The following is a 20,874-nucleotide window of genomic DNA, read 5'->3' as shown; positions in this document are numbered from 1 at the left end:
CTTGTCTCCCCGCGCCCCCCGCAACCAAAGCTGAACATTCTTCTCTTTCCAAGCAAATGTTTTGATTTATTTTTCTTTTTATTCCTTCCTTTCTTCCTTCATTCCTTTCTCTCTCCCTCCCTTTCTTTTCTTTTCTCTTTTCTTTTTGCTTCTGAATACATTATCCTCTGGGCTGGCTGAAGCAGGACACAGAAAGCCTTATTCCAGATGTCTGAGGAGTTCAGACTAGCAGAAAATGATGGAAGAATGAACAGGTGCCTGCAGGCAAGGCAGCCCAGCTCTGGTGTGGGTCGGATGAGATCTGAACCGTGCCAAAGTGAAGAAACACTCCTCTATGGCTGCCATCTACTTTTCTGTCTTTTGTGACCCTTACCTTTCTGCTTTGAGGAGACAATTGAAGCACATCTTGTTTCATAGAAAGACCTAAAGATCCAGAGTATCCAAAAAGCTTTTCTAAATGTTCTCTCTCCCCCCGATAAATGATAATTTACGTTTTTACATTAGGAGACATATATGTATTATGAAGCCATAGGGCTCTTCCCTGCATCAGAGCCAACAATAGGTTAAGTTCATTTTAAAATGCAACGAACAGAGAAGCTGGCTGCAAGTTCTGGAAGAGTCCAGAGTACTCCCTATTCATCCCTACCCATTGTCGTGGCTCTTCTCTCCCATCCCCCCCACCATCCCCAGTCTGTCTCTCCCTTATACCCAGCTTAGGTCACTGGGGAGCTGACAAATCTTTTGCCCTACAAGGAGAAACAGAGCAGCTGCCCCTGCTCCCTCTCTGTCCTTGCTCAGAAGGCCACCGGACTTATGAATCTGAAATGTCAAGTCGGGGCAGGAAATGCACAGTCACAGCTGTCCTGAGGCAATGACAGGCCTCTCTTTGGCTCTGCCAGTATCACTGTTGCTAGTTTAGTAGCAGCACAGAAGGATTCCGAGGAAAGCATTGTTCCACAAAGGAAAGGGAGAAACATGGCCATCAGACACGTGTACACGCCTAGCAGCCGCGGAGCACCTTCTCCCCACCCGTGGTCATTGTCTGGTGGAAGGCAGCACCAGAGATCAGGAAGGGCTGGAGAGCCACAGTGGACCACTTATAAAGGCTTATATTATGGGCTTAGGGAGGAAAATGGAACATTTAGCCTGGACATGAGGACATGGAAAGGGAGTGGAGATTTGTTTTCTTTGAGTGTAAGAAGCCTTATTTTGGGAAATGTGGCTTCCAGCTCTTCCTTCTTTCCATTGTGGTCAGGTCCAGGAGGACTGGGTTTCAGTTACGGTGGATGACAGCAAAGTTAAACAATCAGTAGTCAAGTGTTTTGTGTCAGCCTGGATTGGCAGAAGGAAGAAATGCACTGTGTATTGAGAGGGACGGGCCCGGGCCAGCCAACCTGGCTTGGAATCCTGGCTTCCGCCCTTCCCTGGCTGTGGGACCTTGGAATAAATGACTCTGCCTCTAAGCTTCAGTCACCTCATCCGTAAAGTGGGAATAATGGATCTAATTTCTTCATAGGGCTATTTCTAAGATTAAAAGAGTTAATGTAGGTAAAGCACTTTGAGCAGTGGCTGGCGCTCTTCAGGGCTGTCTGTGTGGTAAATATAATTAGCACAAGCAGTGGAAGGATTTTAGGGACTTCCAGGGCAGCACTTCACCTTACGGCTCAGAAGGCGGTTGCAGGAGATAGAATTGAGATTAGAAGCCTTTTCTGCAGACTTCTAGTCTATGGCCTTGCCACTCTTTAGCTACTTTTTAGAAAGCCTGTCACTTGGAAAGCACTTCCCTTTCCGTACCTCTTGCATCCCTCCTCCTCAGAGCCAGTTTTTCTAGGGCACTTCTTATGTGCCAGCACTGCTAAACGCTGACATATGTGACCTTATTTAACCCTTTCAGCAACCTGTGGAGAAGGTGCTGTTAGTAGCCCCATTTTTTTTTTTTAAACAAGTGGCATCTGAAGCTCAGAGAGGTTCAGTGACTTGCCCAAGGGTACACAGCTTCAGAGAGGTAGAGCCTGGGATAGAGCCAGGCTGTCTGACTCCAGAACCCATGTTGGTAAGCGTGCCACGGATTTTCCTCAGAAAGTCCCAGTAGAGTACAGATGTGCTCAATTAAACCAGCCGTTGCTACAGGAGCCAGCTGTAAAGATTTGAGGCCATTTTGTAATCCCGTTTCAACCTATAGCTGGCTTTGTTTTCAGACCTGGGTCTCGTTTGTGTCCTTACTCTGACAATGCTGTTAACAGAAACATGTTACCAAAAGAATTTCTCTCCCTGCTTAAGACTCTGAAAGTTGAGGGTCATGGAGCAGACCAAGAGAGACGAGGACCAGAACTTGTGGTTATCAGGGCTCTCAGCAAGGTTGGGGTCACTGCCAGGATCCTAGTAGACAGGATAAGATGGGTCACTTGCCAGAATTCCCATCTAGAGCAGTGGTCCTTTACCTTTAATCCCTGTAAGACGCTCATGCAATCTTTAAACTCCCTTCTTGTCAGAAAAATGCATAAGCTTGCACACCAAAATAGTGTTTTCAGGTGGCTTTAGCTAAAAATGTACCAGGCCACACAATAATAATAATAATAATAATAATAATAATAAAAAGTATTTAAGAACATACTCTGGAGGCAGATGGCCTGGATTCAAAATCATCCTCTTGCACTTACTAGCTGTGCAACCTTGAGCCAAGTTACTTAGTGTCTCAGGCTTCAGTTCCCTCAAATATAAAATGAGGATAATCACGGTATTTAATTACTGGATCATTGTGAGGATTAAATGAGTTACTATGTATAAAACACCCAGTACACTGTTCCTTTACAGCACTGTTGTAGTAGCGTAGCCATTCAGTAAATGTTTGTGGGCAGAATGAATGAATAATTCTAGCGGGGATGCTAAGTCTAAAGTAGAACATCCCAACCAGTGTGTCAAAAGTGGGCTATAGTTATGTAAAGATACTGACCAGTTCAGCCCTTGGGACTGCCAGAGCCCCAGCTGGTTGCTCCTGGCTTCAAGCAGCAGCATCTGCCACATACAAACATCCTTCTCTCTGGCTGCCCCGACATGAAAACAGTCTGGGCAGCACTGACTGAGAAGATCAGTCCGCAGATAGTGAGTACCAAGTAGACAGTCCAGATCCCAAGTCCAGGGGAATTCTGTGGTCGGGTGGCAGTGGGAATCTTAAGTGCTAAACCTTGAACAAGGCTTCACAACTGTGGGCTCTGGCCCAAGTAGGGTGAATGCCAAGGCAAAGGAAGTCCTGCCAGGAGGATGCCCCAGCAGCCCCCTCCTTGCACACAAGGACCCGGTGAGTCACTGCACAAGGGTTTGCAGAGCGCCCACAGTGAACCAGAAACCAGGCTGGAGCCCAAAGTCCTGTATGGGCAACAGATGTGAAAGAGGCAGTGATGAATACTGGAGGAGATGACTGTAGGAGTGTGAGTGCTAGGAAGAGGTAGTGCCGAGGAGTCCTGATCACGGAAGTAGTGGATTTAGGTTTGTACTTCCCCCCCCCCCAAAGATTGTATTTATTAGAGCATGAGTGGGGGAGGGGGTAAGGAGAGGGAGAAGCAGATTCCCTGCTGACCAGGGAACCTGGCATGGGGCTCAATCCCAGGACCCCGAGATCACAACCTGAGCTGAAGGCAGATGCTTAATTCACTGAGCCACTCAGGTGCCCCTGTGCTTTTTTTTTTTTTTTTTAGTCACTCTGACACTATTACAAAATGCCTAGGAAACAGGCAAGGGTTTATTTGAGGGACATACATTAGGAGACTCTCAGAGTAGTTGAGATGTGAGAGGGAATACTCATCTGAAGGAAGTACATAGACTTCTTAAGCTTTTTAAAATTGTTTTTAATTGAGGTATAATCGATGTACAACATTATATGTAAGTTTTAGATATGTAACATAATGACTTAATATTTGCGTGTATTCCGAAATGATCACCACAGTTAGTTTGGTTAATATCCATCGCCCTATGTAATTACAGATTGTTTTCTTGAGTTGGGAATTTTCAAGATTTATTCTAGCAGCAGTCAGATATGTAATTCAGTATTATTAACTATGGTCCCCATGCTATCATGCTATACCTTACATCTGCACGACTTATATTTTGTAATTGGAAGTTTGTACCTTTTGACTCTCTTGATCCATTTCGCCTGTCCCTAACCCCTGCCTCTGGCAACCACCAATCTGTTCTCTGTACCTATGAGTTTGGGTGTTTTTTGTTTTTTTTTTAATATTCCATGAGTGAGATCACATGGTATTTGTCTTTGACTTATTTCATGCATAATACCATCTAGGTCCACCCATGTTGTCGCAGATGGCAAGATTCCCCTTTTTTGTGTGACTAAATAGTATCCTGTTGTATATATGCTCTACAGTTTCTTTATCCATTCATCCATCCGTGGACCCTGGAGTTGTTTCCAGGCCTTGGCTATTATAAATAATGCTGAATGTGTGTGTGTTTTTTTGAGTCAATGTTTTTATTTTCTTTGGGCAGATACCCAGAAGTGGAACTGCTGGATCAAATGGTAGTTTTATTTTTAAGTTTTTGAGGAACCTCCATACCGTTTTCCAATTTACACCAATTTCCATTCCCGCCAACAGTGCACAAGGGTTCCCTTTTCTCCACTTCCTCCCCAAAACTTGCTATTTTGTGTCTTTTTTTTTAAGATTTTATTTATTTATTTGACAGAGAGAGAGAACACAAGTAGGCAGAGAGGCAGGCAGAGAGAGAGGAGGAAGCAGGCTCCCTGCAGAGCAGAGAGCCCGATGCGGGGCTCGATAACAGGACCCTGAGATCATGACCCGAGCCGAAGGCAGCGGCTTAATCCACTGAGCCACCCAGGCGCCCCATATTTTGTGTCTTTTTGATAATAGGCATTCTAACAGGTGGTATCTCATTGTGGCTTTGATTTGCATTTCTCTCATGATTAGGGATGTCGAGCATATTTTCATGTACCTGTTGGCCATTTGGATGTCTTCTTTGGAAAATATCAATTCAGATCCTCTGCCGGGTTTTTAATTGAATTGTTTGGGGTTTTTGCTATTAAGTTGTATGAGCTGTTCATATCTCCTGGATATTAACCCCTTATCAGATATGTGATTTTCTCCCTTTCTGTAGGTTGCCTTTTCATTTTGTTGGTGGTTTCCTTCACCGTGCAGGAACTTTTTTAGTTTGATGTAGTCCCACTTGCTTATTTTTGCTTTTGTTTCCTTTGCTTTCGGTGTCAAATCCAAAAAATTATGGCCAAGACCATGTCAGGGAGCTTACCATCTATGTTTTTTTCCTAGAAGTTCTATAGTTTCAAGTCTTACATTCAAATGTTTAATCCCTTTTGTGTTAATTTTTGTGTATGGTGTTGGGTAGTGGTGTATCTAGACTTTTGAGGGAAAAGGAGGAATCAAGGATAACCCCACCGATTCTGGGTGGCTGGAAATGCCAGCCCAGGGATAGGGGATACTGGAAGAGGAACAGTTCCAGGGAGCACATCGTGAGTCTGTTGGGACTCGTTCTGTTTGTGATGCCTGTGGGATGTTCACTGACGATGGTCAACAAGGCCAGTGGTTAGATTGAGCTGAGCTGTTGGAATGTGTAGAGATGTGATCTGTGCTCCCCAGAACCAGCAGCACTGGGACTGGCAGCCTGCCTTTAATGGGGCTTCCTCCTAAGGAGAGTTAGTTTAAAGATTTTATTTATTTGAGAGAAACAGAGAGAGCAAGCAGGAGCAGGGGGAGGGGGAGAGGGAGAGTGAGAAGCAGACTCCCCACTGAGCAGGGAGCCTGTCGTGGGGCTTGATCCCAATACCTTGAGATTATGACCTGAGCCGAAGGCAGGTGCTTAACGGACTGAGCCACCCAGGTGCCCCAGGAGAGTGAGTTTAGAAATGGGTTTTGATCAATGAATCTTACTTTACAACCAGTTTGGCTGGCGTGCTTCTGTTGTATGCTCAACTTTGAGAAATTCTTTAATATTTCTATCTTGAACCTGCTTCACAAAAGCAAACATAGTTCTACACTTCGAAGAATTGATCTCCCTTTCTTCTTAGCTGGCCTCATTCACTCTTTCTTTATGTATCCTTGTAGCAGGAGGAAGCTGTGCAGCTCCTAATGTGACACTGTCCATTTTCTCAGACTTGTGACCCAGAAGGAAATCTCTGACCTCAGCTGTGGCTCTTGGGGCTGGCCAGAAGCCAACTTCATGTCTGAGTGCACGAGTAGCAGCTTGCCATGGAGAGCTTGGGGCTGCAAACGGTGACCCTCAGTGATGGGACGACAGCCTATGTCCAGCAAGCTGTCAAAGGTGAGTATTTCCAGGTACCCCAGAATCTCATCCTGTCCCCCAGCCTCTGGAGAGGAATGTCCCATTCTCAGAGTCTCACCACCACTGTGCCCTCCTGCTTGCATGCCACAACTTACTCAGCAGGAGAATTTCATGAGGTCATTGACAAAAAGGAAACCCTTTTAAAAGAAAATGCCATTGAGGCAGGCCAGCCTAGAAAATCTGACTAGCCCAGCTGGAGGAACCAAGACCTCTGAAAGGCAGAATTTCTTATGTGCAGTAAGTAGTTCATAAATATTTCTGGAAATGAATGAACACCGTGTTGGTTATATGACTTCCTGCTTTTCAAATAAATTCCCTGTCCAGTTTCTGGGTGCTCTCTAGAAACTTTCAAAAGTAAGTTAAGCCATGTACAGAGGGGGACACCCAAGCATAGATCTCATGCCTTAGGTCCTAGTAAGGTTCACAGAATAAAAATACAAGGGTATACACTTAAATTTGAATTGGAAAAAAAAAAACAAAAACTGCATTGCAGATAGACAATGAATAATTTTGTAGTACAAGTATATCCCAAATACTGCATGGGATAGATATGTATAAACATGGGATTAAGCACTAAAACTAGTAAAATAATGGGGCACCTGGGTGACTCAGTTGGTTAAGTGTCTGCCTTAGGTTCAGGTTGTGATCCAGGGTTTCTGGGATCAAACCCCATGTTGGGCTTCCTGCTCAGTGAGGAGTTTGCTTCTACCTTTCCCTCTGCCCCTGCTTGTGTGCTCTCTCTCTTTCTCTCTCAAATAAATAAGTGAAATCTTAAAAAAAAAAATAAACAAACGTAATAAAATAATAACACTAAGTACTGAAAAAGAATTGGCTGTTTATCTGAAATTTGGAATCACATGAAATTCCATTCTCTCTGAAACTTAAAATCAAGGTGTGTTGTAAAGTCAGAACTGAGTGTCACTGAAGGACAGGGCCTTCGGGGCCGGGACGCTCACTGCTCTGACAGCCTCCTTTCTCACCAGCATTCTCAGGCATGCCAGATGGCCTGCCTGTCCTCCTCGGACAGCACTGGGCCAAGGCCAACATCGCCTCGCTCCTGCGCTTTATTTTGCCTCTTCCGGACTCTGAGCACCACCGTCCTCCTGAATGCGCTGTCATTGCAACATTGCCCGCCTTCGTTTCAACACATTGTGCAAGTGTATGTCAGTTCCCAAGAGAAATTGTCTGTTGATTTTATTTTAAATTGTCTGCTTCCTGATGACGTCCGAGAGTTCCCTTAATCTCATCAGTAAGCTCTTTCCCTAGGACAGTGTTGGGGTGGGGAGGGTTGCCTTCTGGAAAGGTTTTTTGTCAAGAGCTGTCCATGATGTGTGGGCCTGGTTGGCTTCGTCCGTCCACTTGAGAGTGGCACTTCTCTAGAACACTTTGGAAGCTTGAAACTCTTTGCAGACTCCCTATCACGGGTCTTGCCCCTCTGTGGCAGGCGCAGCAGGATGAGACAGAAGAACTTAGGAAGCATGGAAATGACTGTGTGTGAATTAATGGTCAAGTGGCCACACTTGGCCTGAGAAAGCCACCCTGTTTTCCTAGGTCTTTCCCTTTCATGTGTGGGTCTCCTTGCATCCCCACACCCCCACCCCCCATCCTGTTTCTCTCTCTCTCCTCTCTGTTCTCTGGCTGCTTCGTGGCACCACAGCGTGTGTGCACACAGACTCACAATCGAATTCACACTCCTGAGGGGGTGCCGGCCTTCAGGAACCAGGACCACACTGTCCTAGACGGCATCTCTCCCCCTCAGTGAGCTCCTCTGAAGCTCGTGACCAGGGCACGGTCCTCATCAGCAGCCCTCTCTCTTTGGGGCCAGCTTAGGCAGCTCTAAAAGTTTATGAGATTTGTTGGTCATCAGGGTGAGCATAAAGTGTGTTATTCAAGCCCAACATTTTTGAGAGTGGGAGAGTGGCCATGTGAACCCAAATGCACTGGGGCCAACGGGAACACACAGCCGCCTCTCCATCAAGGGACATGAAGGTCGGGTCAGCCAGCTGTCCTTCCTGCCTGGCCCTTCGCACTGTCGTCTCTGCTGTGAGAGGGGATTCGAGGTTGAAATCTTGTCTCAAGTAACTCTTCTTAACCTTTGGTCTCGTGCCTTGAAGCAGCAGTGGCTGTGCCAGCAGAAACTCTGGTCCTGCTCTCAGAACCCCGAGTGCAGTGCCCTGGCCGTGACAGAGAAGGCGTCAAATGCAGGGAAGCCCATGGCTCGCTGATGGGCGGAGGTGAGGGGCTCCCACTCCCTCGGCTAACTGCCTTTCTCCTCCTCCTTACCTTTGTCTCTGCCTCACCAGTCTTTGGCTGAGTTGTAAAACTGTGGGTTACTGACCCAAGAAGACAGTGTGGAGGCAAGTTTGGGGATTTTTCTGAGGGAGAGATAGCAGAGTTAGGCCAGAAGCAGCTGCCTGGTCTTTTCCCCACATCATCAGAGCTCAGATTGCTAAACCTGAAACTTGGGAAGAATGGAGTAAGCAAACCACGTGTCACGAACTCTTCCCTCTCCCTTCTTACCTTTCTTGCTTCTTTCCCCCTCATCCCCTGGGAAACTCACTGGATATCAGGAGAGGCCTGTCTAATCCTCTATTATTTGTCAGAGAGAGAACGCGCACAAGCAGGGGGAACAGCAGGCCGAGGGAGAAGCAGGCTCCCTGCTGAATAAGGGGCCCGATGTGGGACTCGATCCCAGGACCCTGGGATCATAACCTGAGTGGAAGGCAGACAATTAACTGACTCAGCCACCCAGGCGTCCCTGTCTAATCCTAATTCTAAACCAAAGAGCCTGTTGCTCTTGTAAGTGCTTCCCAGTAAGCTTCCCCCTTAACCCCCACCTTCTCTAAAAATGAATGAAATCTTTAAAAAGAAAAAAAAAAGTGCTTCCCAGTAAAGATCTGAGGTAAAGGAAGAGTAATATCTCTGGAACTCTGGAGTCTTGTTACGTTTTATACTGCTCGTTGTCTTAGGTGAGTCATCTTTTAATTAGAAGAATGAAATGAAAACATCAGATGAGCGAAGGAGATGTTCCCCACGGTGGCAGTGGAACAGGCCTAGAGAACACACCATAGCACGGCAGTTCCATCCACATTGGCTCCCCTTGCTTTATTTTCTGTTTCTTCTAGAAGGAGATTCGGTTTCTGATGATAAAAGCTAAGGCTTGGGGCTCCTGGGGGACGCAGTCGGTTGGGCATCCGACTTTCGGACCTGAGCGGACTCAGGTCGTGATCTCAGGGTCGCAGGATCGAGCCCCACGATGGGCTCCACGCTCAGCATGGAAGTCTGCTAAAGTTCTCTCTCTCCCCTTTCTGCCCCTCCCCTGCCACTTGCCCTCTATCAAATAAATAAATCTTTAAAAAAAAAAAAAGGCTTACTGAGGGCTGACCACCCACGCTCCTGGCATTGTTTTACCTTCCTTAATCCATTTAACCCTCACAGCAACCCAGTGACCGAAACACAGTTTTTAATCCTCTTTTCAAGAGGGGGAAACTGAGGCACAGAATAGTTACATAAACTGTCGTAGAAAACACAGCTAGGCAGAGGTAGAGCTGAAGCTCAAACCCAGGACCCCTGGACAGTTCCAGAACCACTTGCTTTTAACCACAAGCTATACTGCCTTATTAGACCGTCTAGTTCCAGGCATACTGCACAGTGGGAGACAAGGAATGTATTTCATTCTGTTAGTTCAGTTAGAGTGCCGAATTTCAACCCACTGAGGTCTTTCCAGGTTTCAGGGCCTTTTTTGTTCTCTATTTAGATCATTCTCGGCAGCTCACCGTTAGGCTGGAAGTCCCCACGTCACCGGGCATGGATGGAATAATAAATGAAGGCGCTCCTCCTTGAGTAGAGGAAGGGAATCTGTTGGGGGTTCTAGGGTTCCTCATGGTGGGATATCTTCACCCCTGGTACATCTGAGGCCCAGGCCTAGGGAGGCAAGGAGCAGGGGACGTAGGGCATGTCCCCCATGCTTAGACATGCAAAGTGTGCCTCAAACAGACCTCTTCGAGAAGCAGGCAGGTGTCCCTTGACCCTCCTCAGGGCCTGAACTGCTTCTCTATGTTTCCACCTTCACAGGAGAGAAGCTGCTGGAAGGACAAGTGATCCAGCTCGAGGACGGGACCACCGCATACATTCACCAAGTGACAGTGCAGAAAGGTGAGGGCACCCCAAGACACCCCAGCCTCCTGGAGGCCAGGCAGCGCCCACCAAGGGAGGGCTGGGATGGCATTGAGCTCCAGAGAAAGGCAAGGATTGCTCTCCTTACAGAAGCTCTCTCCTTCGAGGATGGACAGCCTGTGCAGCTGGAAGATGGCAGCATGGCCTACATACACCGCACACCCAAAGGTGGGGTCACAGTCATCACGATTGGTAGGACAGAAGGGAGGCAGAATCGGCTGAGGTTGGGACAGGCCATGGGAGCTGCAGTGCCCAAGCTCGCTGGGATTAGCAGGCTCACCTACCTTCCCTGGAGCCCACCCTTGGAGCAGCAATTTCCACCTCCAGGAAACTGAACCCCTGGGCTCACTAGCTTGGGCCTCAATGGTGGCTTTGTCTGTAACACAGCTGCAAAGTCTTGGGGCTTTAAACAGGACCCAAGGATGTCATCCAAGGCCAGCAGTAAAAACTTAGTAACATTTAAGATTGAAGTCTCTAAGTACTGAGGAATAATGTTTAATTCCTTCTACCAGTAGTTTCTTGAGCAACGGCTGCATGCCAGGCCTTCCTCTAGGTGTGGTGTGTACAAGTGAGGACAAAGGCGGGCACTGTCCCCGCTCTCCTAGAGGCTAGTGGGGGAAACAGAAGTGAGACGAACGGTCACCAAAGAACTGATCATCATAAGCAGAGATCAGCGCAGGGAGGGCTTCTCTGCGAACGTGACACTCAGGCTGAGAGCTGAAGGGTAGACTTAGTTGGAGGAAGAGGGATAGCAGGGAACAGAAGGAACAGCTTGTGAGGCTCAGAGATGGGAGGAGGAAGAATGGCATGTTTCATTCCATGCTAGGAGCCAGGGTGGCGGAGGGAGTGAGGTAGGTAAGACAAGAGAGGCAGAGCCCAGGATGTCAAGATAAGGGTTTGGTTGTTGGTCTTTATCCTGAGACTGGTGGGAAGTGGTAGAACCATCGGGTAACATGATCTCCTCTGTGTCCTGCAAAGATCTCTCTGGATGCTGTGTGGCTTGTAGATAATTGGAGGGCCATCAGTTAGGAGGTTCTTGTGGTCATGAAGGTGAAGATGATGATGGTCCCTCGGGTCCTCAGGGACCTTGTGAGTTCCCAGAGCTGCATAGGAGACCTTTTCCTTGGGAGAGTCAGCCCCCGAAGAAGGGCCAGCCAGAGTGATTCACCAAGGGGGGGACCAGGAGATGCTGAAGGCTTCCTTGGCACATGTGCTTTTTGTTACCTTCAAGCCAGGGTGCCTGCTGTATGCCTTGCCCTTGTGCGGCCTCGGGACTAACCCATGTTCCCTGCAGAGGGCTATGACCCCAGCGCCCTGGAAGCCGTCCAGCTGGAAGACGGCTCCACTGCCTACATTCACCACCCCGTGGCTGTGCCAGCAGACAGCGCCATCCTGGCCGTGCAGACGGAGGTGGGCTTGGAGGACCTGGCCACGGAGGATGATGAGGGCTTCACTGCAGACACGGTGGTGGCCCTGGAGCAGTATGCCAGCAAGGTGAGCTCGCCAAGCCTGACGTGGCCTGTCCACTCTCTTGGCCACCTGACCACCACCACTGTAGGGGACAAGAGCTCTCCTATGACTCCCCTTCTTGCCCCTTCACACTGGCTCCCCCGACGTGTCTCTCATACCACCGTCCACAGTGCACATGACAGCATGACTGGGGCCACCGACCGCTGTTGACGCTCCCTCTAGTGTATGCCCTCTCTGCCAAGGGAAGGTGGCCGCAAGGGACCGTGACGGCTGTACGGTGGCGACTTAGAGCCAGCGACTTTTATTAGTTTTCTGGGCCACCGAGGTCAGCTGGTCTCGGATTTATTTGTTCTTGGCAACTCGTGTAGTCGTTTGGGGACGTAACCTCAGTAGGCAGTGGCGGGGGCAGATGTGGCAGAGCAGCTGGGATTCACGGACCGCGGGGCCCATACCGTAGCTCAGCTAGCTCAGCTGTGAGGGAGGAAGAGCTGGGCTCTCCCGGGGCCAATCAGCACTGTCTCTGCCGGAGTGGTGGTCCCGCCCACGGGGGCTGGGGGCAATGAGATCTGTGAGCATGCCAGACCAGGGGCACCCTCCCTGGGGTGAAAACAGCAGGGCTCCCCGGACCACAAACGTTACCTGAAGATTTGGGGGGGGGGGGGCAATTGTTTTTATAATAAGACTATGCCGCAGTATCAGAGGAGAAGAGAAACTCTCGTGTCTTTCCAACATGAAGTACAAAACTCGATAGCAGACTGCTTTGGGCTCTTTGAGACTTGCTGCTTTTAGAAAGACAACTGGGCTTTGAATCAAAAGCCCTGAGAGCTGCTACTATCTATTCTGACCTTGAGTGAGTCATTCTGCTCCCAGGCCTTAGCTCGCGCCTCTGAGAGGATGACACAGGACTGGATGACCTCAGAGGTCACGTGCAACCCTGAAGTTCTTGATTCCCCGAGAACCAGTGAGGCATGGGAATGAAATTTGAACACCTGAGTGGGTTAGCCTGCCAAGCAGGCCCGGCCACCTGTGACACTGTCCCCCTCCAATTCCCCAGCTGTTTAAGTGTCTGTGAAATTTTGTCAGCTACTTGACCCCCTGACCTGGAGCTGACAGACCTTGCCATGAATTTGGCCTCACCAATTCGTCTCCTACTTCCCATCCCTTCCAGAGTTCCATTTCCGGAGCTCCTGGGCAGGCCAAAGTGTCCTGGAAATGAAGACTAAGGAACAGTCCCAACAGGACCCTGCTCAGGAAAGCGGAAGAGCAGTAAAGGCTCTCTAAAACCCTGGGGCAGGTGTGAAGTGGGTGGCTCCAGCAGTGTCCCCGAGAGAGATGACAAGGGAGGACGTGGTGCTCCCAGTCAGCTGGATGCTGTGGTTAGAGCTGAAACTCCTGGTGAGGACCTGCAGGCCCCTGTCCCAGGTGCTTCTGCAGTTTGCTGCTTGTACCTCACCCTGGTGAACCCAGGCGAGCGTATCCCCACAGCAGGCCCCCTTGATGTTCCTGCTGAGCACGGGCTTCCCACAGGGAGGGAGGGGTCTCTTCACATCAGAGGATAACAGTGCCTGGAGCTGCCGCCTCCTAGGTGCTTGTGGTCAAGAGTGGGGGTTGCTGGGGCACTTGGCTGGCTCAGTCAGTGGAGTGTGGGACTTCTGCTCTTGGGGTTGTGGGTTCAAGTCCCATACTGGGTGTAGAGATTACTTAAAAAATAAAATCTTGGGGCGCCTGGGTGGCTCAGTGGGTTGAAGCCTCTGCCTTCGGTTCAGGTCATGATCCCAGGGTCCTGGGATCGAGCCCCACATCGGGCTCTCTGCTCCGCGGGGAGCCTGCTTCCTCCTCTCTCTCTGCCTGCCTCTCTGCCTAGCTGTGATTTCTGTCAAATAAATAAAATATTAAAAAAATAAATAAATAAAATAAAATAAAATCTTAAGGAGCACCTGGGTGGCTCAAATGGTTAAGCATCTACCTTCGGCTCAGGTCATGATTCCGGGGTCCTGGGATTGAGTCCCACATTGGGCTCCGTGCTTCTTGAGGAGCCTGCTTCGCCCTCTGCCTCTCTTTCTGTGTCTCTCATGAATAAATAAATAAAATCTTTTTTAAAAATAAAATCTTGAGGAGTACCTGGGTGGCACAGTTGGTTGAGTGCCTGACTCTTGGTTTCAGCTCAGGTCATGATCTCAGTGTCCTGAGATTGAGCCCCGTGTCCAGCTCCACACTCAGCACAGAGTCTGCTTGAGATTCTCTTTCCCCCTGCCCCTCCCGGGCCATGCTCCTTGCATGCTCCGCCCCCTTCATAAATAAACAAATGTTTGTTTGTTTTTTTAAAGTTTTTTTTTTATTTCTTTATGTAACAGAGAGAGAGATCACAAGTAGGCAGAGAGGCAGGCAGAGAGAGAGGGGGAAGCAGGCTCCCTGCTGTGCAGAGAGCCCGATGTGGGGCTCGATCCCAGGGCCCTGAGATCATGACCTGAGCCGAAGGCAGAGGCTTCAACCCACTGAGCCACCCAGGCGCCCCAATAAACAAATGTTTTAAAAATATTTTTTTTTGAAAGCCTAACTTGGGGGTGGCCTGAATGGCCACCTTACCTAGCTGTCTGGGAGATGGCCTGTCTTCCATAGCTGTCACAGCTCTGTGACATTGAGTCCTCCCTCTATCCTTGACAGGTGGGTGGGGACTCCACATGTCAGCCCTGTTTCCTCTGCAGAGTGCCTTGGTGCCTGTTTCCTGTCTGTCTCGGTCTGTCTCCCCCCATTGCCCTTCTCCCCTGGTAGGCTTAGCCCCACATGTTGGGTCATAAGCTGCCAGCTAGGGCCTATATCTCACCTCTTCTCTCTCGTCATTGAGGAGGATACAGATAGGAACCTCAAGATTTTTTTTCCTCAGGTCCTGCATGACAGCCAGGTTCCCCATAACGGCAAAGGACAGCAGGTCGGGGACAGAGCATTCCGCTGTGGCTACAAAGGCTGTGGGCGTCTCTACACCACTGCTCATCACTTAAAGGTAAGGCTGTCACGCACACCTTTCATCTTTACAATTTTCCCCACCAGGCTGTAATTATACCTTCCCGCTTTGACTAGAACCGGTCCCTGCCCTACTGAAAGGAAGAGATGAGTGTACCGAAATGTCAGCCCAGGGGCCGGTGACAGGCATGAAGAGTGCAGGAAGGAAGAGAATCAGGGAGGGCGCCCTGGAGAAGGTGGCCTCTCAGCTAAAGAGACAGAATAAAGGAGGTGGCCATTATTGATACTCAGAGCCCTAAAGACAACTGAAGAGCCCCTGCATACCCCAGTACCCATGGTCCCATGGTTGCTTATCCTCACAGGTGCACGAAAGAGCTCATACGGGTGACCGTCCATACAGGTGTGATTTCCCCAGCTGTGGAAAGGCCTTTGCCACAGGTAACCTACGTGGAAGAAGACTAAAGGTGGACTGCTTCCACCTGAGGGTGGAAAGTTCTAGATTCACTTTGGGAATTTCCTGCCTTCCTAGAGCAACTGCTGCCCAAGCGCTCTGACTTGCAGGGCCCATCTGGTAGAAACCCTGTTATTGGGGGCAACATAATCCAGGCCGGCAAAGGGATCAGCGGGGCTTGATAGAGAGACCCCGCCTCCTCCATCGGCTGTGGAGTATTTGGGCCATGTGTCTCTCTGGACTTCATTTCCCCTTGGAAACCTCTAGCCATGGCTCTCAGATGCACATTCCAGAATGGCATCGGTTGCCCGGAAGAGGGGAGGAGAGCAGCGTGGGCTTTCCCAGCCCCTCTGAGCTGCCCGGGGTTGGGTAGGGATAGAGGCCAACACAGGCTTCTTGTGCTTGAGGAGCTGTGGAGCCACACAGAGCCCACCTGAAGGTGGAGAGCCTCTGAGTTAGGATAATGAGGCCATGGGGGCTGAGGCTCCCTGGAGCATTCTTCTCATCCCTCCCTCCCACCCACGGACAGGATATGGGCTGAAGAGCCATGTGCGCACCCATACTGGTGAAAAGCCATATAAGTGCCCAGAGGAGCTGTGCAGCAAGGCCTTCAAGACCTCAGGAGACCTGCAGAAGCACGTCCGGACCCACACCGGTAGGCCGGGCCTTGCCCTGTTCGCACTGGGACCTGGAGCTCCTGACTCCAGCGCAGCCCCCCTGCCTGAGCCAGCCCACCCCACGCACCCCATATTCGCAGGTGAACGCCCATTCCGGTGCCCCTTCGAGGGCTGCGGCCGCTCCTTCACCACATCGAACATCCGCAAGGTACATGTGCGCACCCACACAGGCGAGCGGCCCTACACCTGCCCGGAGCCGCACTGTGGCCGCGGCTTCACCAGCGCCACCAACTACAAGAACCACGTGCGCATCCACACAGGTGGGCCAGCTGGCATGCGAGAACGACCCTTCTGAGGCCCCGGCCCTCTCACCTCTGGGCTTCTGGCCTGAGACGTGTTCTCGACTCCAAGCCCCAAGCCCTCCTGCTGGCTGCTACAGGCTGGCCTATGGGCGGGGAGAGGGGACTCAGTGGGTTCTTCCCTTTCCAGTCCAGTCCCGTCCAACAGGTCCCACTGGCCCTCTCCAGCTCCCTGCCACCTCCCTGCACCCACCCTGAGCTCTCCCCTTCCGACTGAGCTTCCAGGAAAAGGCCAGGGTCAGGTGTGATGGGGGAAAAGCAAACTGAAATGTCACCCTTAGCTCCTCCTCTCCTCCACTGTCCATATGACTCCTGCATATGCTCGCTCTCCCCAGTGTTACATTGCTTGTCCAGGCTTCTGTGTCATCTCTTGGCATACGTGTCCCCTCCCTCCCCCATCACCCCTGCTATATCAGTCTTCCCTCTCTATCTCTTGCCTCTCCTGTTCACAACCTCCACCTTCACGAGCCCTGCCTCGTCCCCCCACCAGTCCCTTCACGAGCCCCAGCCTTTGCTCTGGGCTCAGCGGGTCCACACTCCTGTCCCCTCTGTTCTGCTGGCCGTCACCCCCAGCCGTGTCTGTTGAGAGTCCCAGGTCTCAATCCCTCTCCTCCCCTGCTCTGCCCGCCCCCACCCTGGCCCCTTAGCTTTCCCCTTGCCAGCCCCAGTTCCCGCCCCCTCACAGCCCAGTGTCCCCAGGGGAGAAGCCATACGTGTGCACGGTGCCAGGCTGCGGGAAGCGCTTCACCGAGTACTCGAGCCTGTACAAACACCACGTGGTACACACGCACTGCAAGCCATACACATGCAGCGCGTGTGGCAAGACCTACCGGCAGACCTCCACGCTGGCCATGCACAAGCGCAGCGCCCACGGCGAGCTCGAGGCCACGGAGGAGAGTGAGCAGGCCCTGTACGAGCAGCAGCAGCTCGACGGTGAGGGCTCCGGGCAGGAGGTGAGAGCGGGGACGGGCCAGGCCTCCCCGGGGCCCATCGGTGGCAGGTGTCAGCTTGGGCTCTCCTCTCGCAGCCGCCTGCGCCGCCGAGGAGAGCCCACCGCCCAGACGCTCCCGCGTTGCCTACCTCTCGGAGGTGAAGGAAGAGGGCGATGACCTGCCAGCCCAGGTGGCCATGGTGACTGAGGAGGACGGGGCCCCCCAGGTGGCTCTGATCACTCAGGACGGCGCCCAGCAGGTACAGACCCCTGGGAGTGGGGTGCGGCGAAGGGGGTGGGGAAGGGTGAGCCACTCTGGCTGGTCCCCTTTCTCTCTCCGGGGACTGCCGAAGTTCTGACAGCCCCCCCCTGCCCAGGTTCTCTTTTTCGCCTCGTGGAGCTCAGAGAGCTGAGGCTCAGGGATCCAAGTCTTGTCAGCCAGCCCCTTCTCCTCACGCTTCCACCTCAGCCTCTGGAACTTCGAGAGCAATTAGTAGCTTCCCTGTTTATGTGGAGGCTGACAGGTCCTGATCGTCGGACTGAGACATTTCTCGAGAGGCGTGTTGATGTGGGGACCAGAGCATGGTGTGGGGTCTGGAGGCTGGGGTTTCTAGCCAGCGGTATGATTAGACCCTTGTCAGCACCCTCGCTGACAAGCACACCTCTGTCTTTTGGAGTTGACATGAGGATGAAATTGGGGTGGAGACCCCAGACTGAATAGAAACGAGCCCCAAGGCAAAGTGGTGGTAAATAGGAGTGGTCAACAGAATTCTTCTAGTATCTCCTTTTGGCAGATGAAGACCCATTTTCCTTGCCTGTCCCTGTCCGCCTCCTGCTCTGTGACATGAAGCGAGTCTTCCAGCTTCTCAAGAAGCTAACCTTGTCTGCGAGCGCAGGTCCCCGTACCCAGGGGCTCTCAGACAGCTCACCACTGCACTCCCAGCTCATCTTCCTTCCTGTCGCCAGGTCAGCCTGTCCCCGGAAGACCTTCAGGCCCTGGGGAGTGCTATCAGCATGGTGACCCAGCACAGCAGCACCACCCTCACCATACCCAGTGAGGACGATGACCTAGACACAGCTGGCACACATACGGTCACCATGGTCAGCGCTGATGGCACGCAGACGCAGCCCGTATGACCAGGCGGTTTGCTTGGGGTTTCTTGTTCTCTTGTCCTTCCTTTTCGTGGGGTGGGCATTAACGTGCCGGCCAACCTCGTCCAGCCTTCTTATGGGGACCAAGATTTCCCCCCACAGCTCCTCTGCGTCATCAGTTCTCTGGAAAAGCGTTTCACTGGGGGTCAAGAGACAGTGTCTAAATCTTGATCTACCTCTAACTCAGTTTGCCACCACAGGCAGGTCACTTTTCCACGGGCTTCAGTCCATTTTCAAATGAGATTAAATTACCACTAGGTCTTTTGCCGCTCTGACCTTCTATGAATCCAAATCCCTAAATTCAGTCAGAGAAAAAAATGCCACCTCACTCAAGCTCTGAGCCCCGTGCTAATTAATTAATCTGACCCGTAATGGTCCCCTTCTGGCTTGTTCCCTGCCACCTTGCTTGAAAGGATTTTTATTTGGCTTGGGGGGAGGGAGAGTAACATAGGTGGCTTGGAAAAATCTCATTCTTTTACATTTCAGGTTACAATCATTACCTCTGGGGCTGTGGTTGCCGACGACTCAAGTGTAGGATCCCTCCATCACCAACAGGTGGCACTGTTGGCCACAGCCAACGGAACGCACATTGCTGTACAGGTGGGTTGAGGTCCCAGCGCCTGAGAAAGGAGGGAATAAGGAGGGGAGAGGAAGGAGACAGAGATCTTGAAGAGAAGGGCATTCGGCCCGAAAAAGAATGCCAGGTGGTCTAAACCCTTTGTCTCTTTGTGCCTCCCTTTCTTCATCAGGAAAATAAGTGGGCTCAAGTAGATGATTACTGAGGTCCCCCTCCAGCCAGTCATCCCCTTCTGTGAACAGGCCCCTTTCTCTGACCTTGGACCATTGGGACTCTTATCAGCGAACGTGCCATTCACGGGGGCCCCACTGAGTGTTCAGTATGTGGCACCGGGTGGATGGAGGGGATTCAGCAAAGCAGGCCACATGCTCACCAGCACTAGAGTCTGGTGGGGAGTGGCTGACTCTCTCCTTGCTTCTCTCCCCCTTTCTCCACAGCTGGAGGAGCAGCAGACCTTAGAAGAGGCCATCAGCGTGGCCACTGCTGCCATGCAGCAAGGGGCCGTGACCCTGGAGGCCACAGAGTCAGAGAATGGCTGCTGAGTCCCAGGGGGCTGGATTCCACAGCGAGTTGGAGGAGGCCCCATGCCGCACAGGCATCCCTGCTCCAAGGGCCCGGGCTGTGGCCGACACTTGGACGGTGGCCACAGAGGTCTCCGGGGAGAGACGGCAGCAGGAAAACAGCCTAAATGAAGGGGACGCCGGGGGCCCTGCTCCAGGGGAGGGCTGCACAGCTGGAATCAGAGGAGGGTGTCAGGAGCTAAAGAGGACAAGCTGATCACCAGGCTGCACTGGGGCATCCCCTCCTCAGAATCAGCGGGTGCCCACTCTCCTTCCTCCAGAGAATACCCTTCCAACCTCTCAGTCCACTCCCCTTCTCAGATGGCGCCTGGGACTGCTGTGGGGACTGGTCCTCTGTTCTGACTGGTCACCGCCCACCAGGGGAAGGGGCCACCAGCTCTCGGCCCAGCAGGAGCAGACCAGACCCAGGCCCGCTCCTCCCAGCAATAACCACCTCCCTGGAAGCCTGCCAAGGTGCCTGGCCACTTGGCAGCAGGATTTCCTGCCACCACAGAACCACTCAGGGGCCTGTGGCTGGAGAAAAGGTGCCCAGCCCCACTCACCCCCAGCCGCCCCTCTCCTCTCTGACGGAGAGGTAGGGAGTGGCCTTGTACATACTAGGGATTGGGTTTAATTTGTTTTGGTTTGTTTTTTTTTTTTAATTCCATTTTGATAATTTTTTTTCCTGCTCTGGTTGGTGGTGGCAGATGGGTGAATGAGTATTTAATAAAAGTTCCAAGTTTCCATCTGGGCCCCTGCCTCTCTCCTTTCAACTTTGGGCCCTGATACCAGGGCTGGTCGAATCAGGCTCCTAGCCCTGGTTCCCCGGACCAACCCCACCGGGCCTCACTGCGGGTGTAAGGTGGCTTCCTGCCCGTACCCGAGCAGGTGGGCTCCAGGGTGGCGGACGGGCCCAGGGTGACCACTGTTTCCAGGCTCTGGTTGGATCTCAGGCATCGGGATGGTTGGCTCAGAGGAACTGTGTTTTTTCCTACCTTACCTTATGTGAGATCAAGCCCTTCCATGCCCAGCCCCCACTCTACGCATAGTCAGTGTCTCCAAGTGGGCAAAGCCCCAGCATGGAGCGGGGGTAGGAGGTGCCTTTGCCAAGGTAGCGAGGATCTCTGGTGACTGCTGCTCTGGTGCTGAAGTCCCAGCTCTGGGGATACCCACTGGGACCATGCTGTGGAACCCCAAAGCTACCACTGGACCTTAGTGAAAAGTGTGGGAGGGCTGACCAGCCCTGGTGGGAAGGGAGGGATGTGGGGGAGGGGACATGATGGGAAGAACTCTTTGGGTTTG

At 51.6% G+C, this 20,874-nt stretch overlaps 1 protein-coding gene across 6 annotated transcripts in view; it reads left to right on the top strand.

Annotated features, from left to right (window-relative positions):
* ZNF76 (zinc finger protein 76) overlaps positions 1–20,310 on the top strand; it is a 32,837-nt gene extending 12,527 nt beyond the window's left edge. For 3 of the 6 annotated variants that reach the window (XM_046006613.1, XM_046006612.1, XM_046006611.1), the window contains 13 exons: positions 6,129–6,297; positions 10,393–10,473; positions 10,585–10,662; positions 11,789–11,988; positions 14,849–14,965; positions 15,288–15,363; positions 15,906–16,031; positions 16,134–16,313; positions 17,052–17,285; positions 17,380–17,543; positions 18,250–18,414; positions 18,922–19,035; positions 19,450–20,310. In XM_046006613.1, coding sequence (XP_045862569.1) covers positions 6,225–6,297; positions 10,393–10,473; positions 10,585–10,662; positions 11,789–11,988; positions 14,849–14,965; positions 15,288–15,363; positions 15,906–16,031; positions 16,134–16,313; positions 17,052–17,285; positions 17,380–17,543; positions 18,250–18,414; positions 18,922–19,035; positions 19,450–19,554 — 1,713 coding nt within the window. In that variant the 5' untranslated portion in view covers positions 6,129–6,224 and the 3' untranslated portion in view covers positions 19,555–20,310. Of the gene's footprint in view, positions 1–6,128; positions 6,298–10,392; positions 10,474–10,584; positions 10,663–11,788; positions 11,989–14,848; positions 14,966–15,287; positions 15,364–15,905; positions 16,032–16,133; positions 16,314–17,051; positions 17,286–17,379; positions 17,544–18,249; positions 18,428–18,921; positions 19,040–19,449 lie in introns of those variants that run through there. The other 3 variants (XM_046006614.1, XM_046006615.1, XM_046006616.1) reach the window with 3 other exon arrangements.
* The last annotated feature ends 564 nt before the right edge of the window (positions 20,311–20,874 follow it).

The sequence above is a fragment of the Meles meles genome, chromosome 5, assembly GCF_922984935.1.
Source record: "Meles meles chromosome 5, mMelMel3.1 paternal haplotype, whole genome shotgun sequence".
Taxonomy (NCBI): Eukaryota; Metazoa; Chordata; class Mammalia; order Carnivora; family Mustelidae; genus Meles; species Meles meles.
The sequence above is the reverse complement of the archived record's forward strand: the minus strand, read 5'-3'. Positions and strand labels throughout refer to the sequence as shown.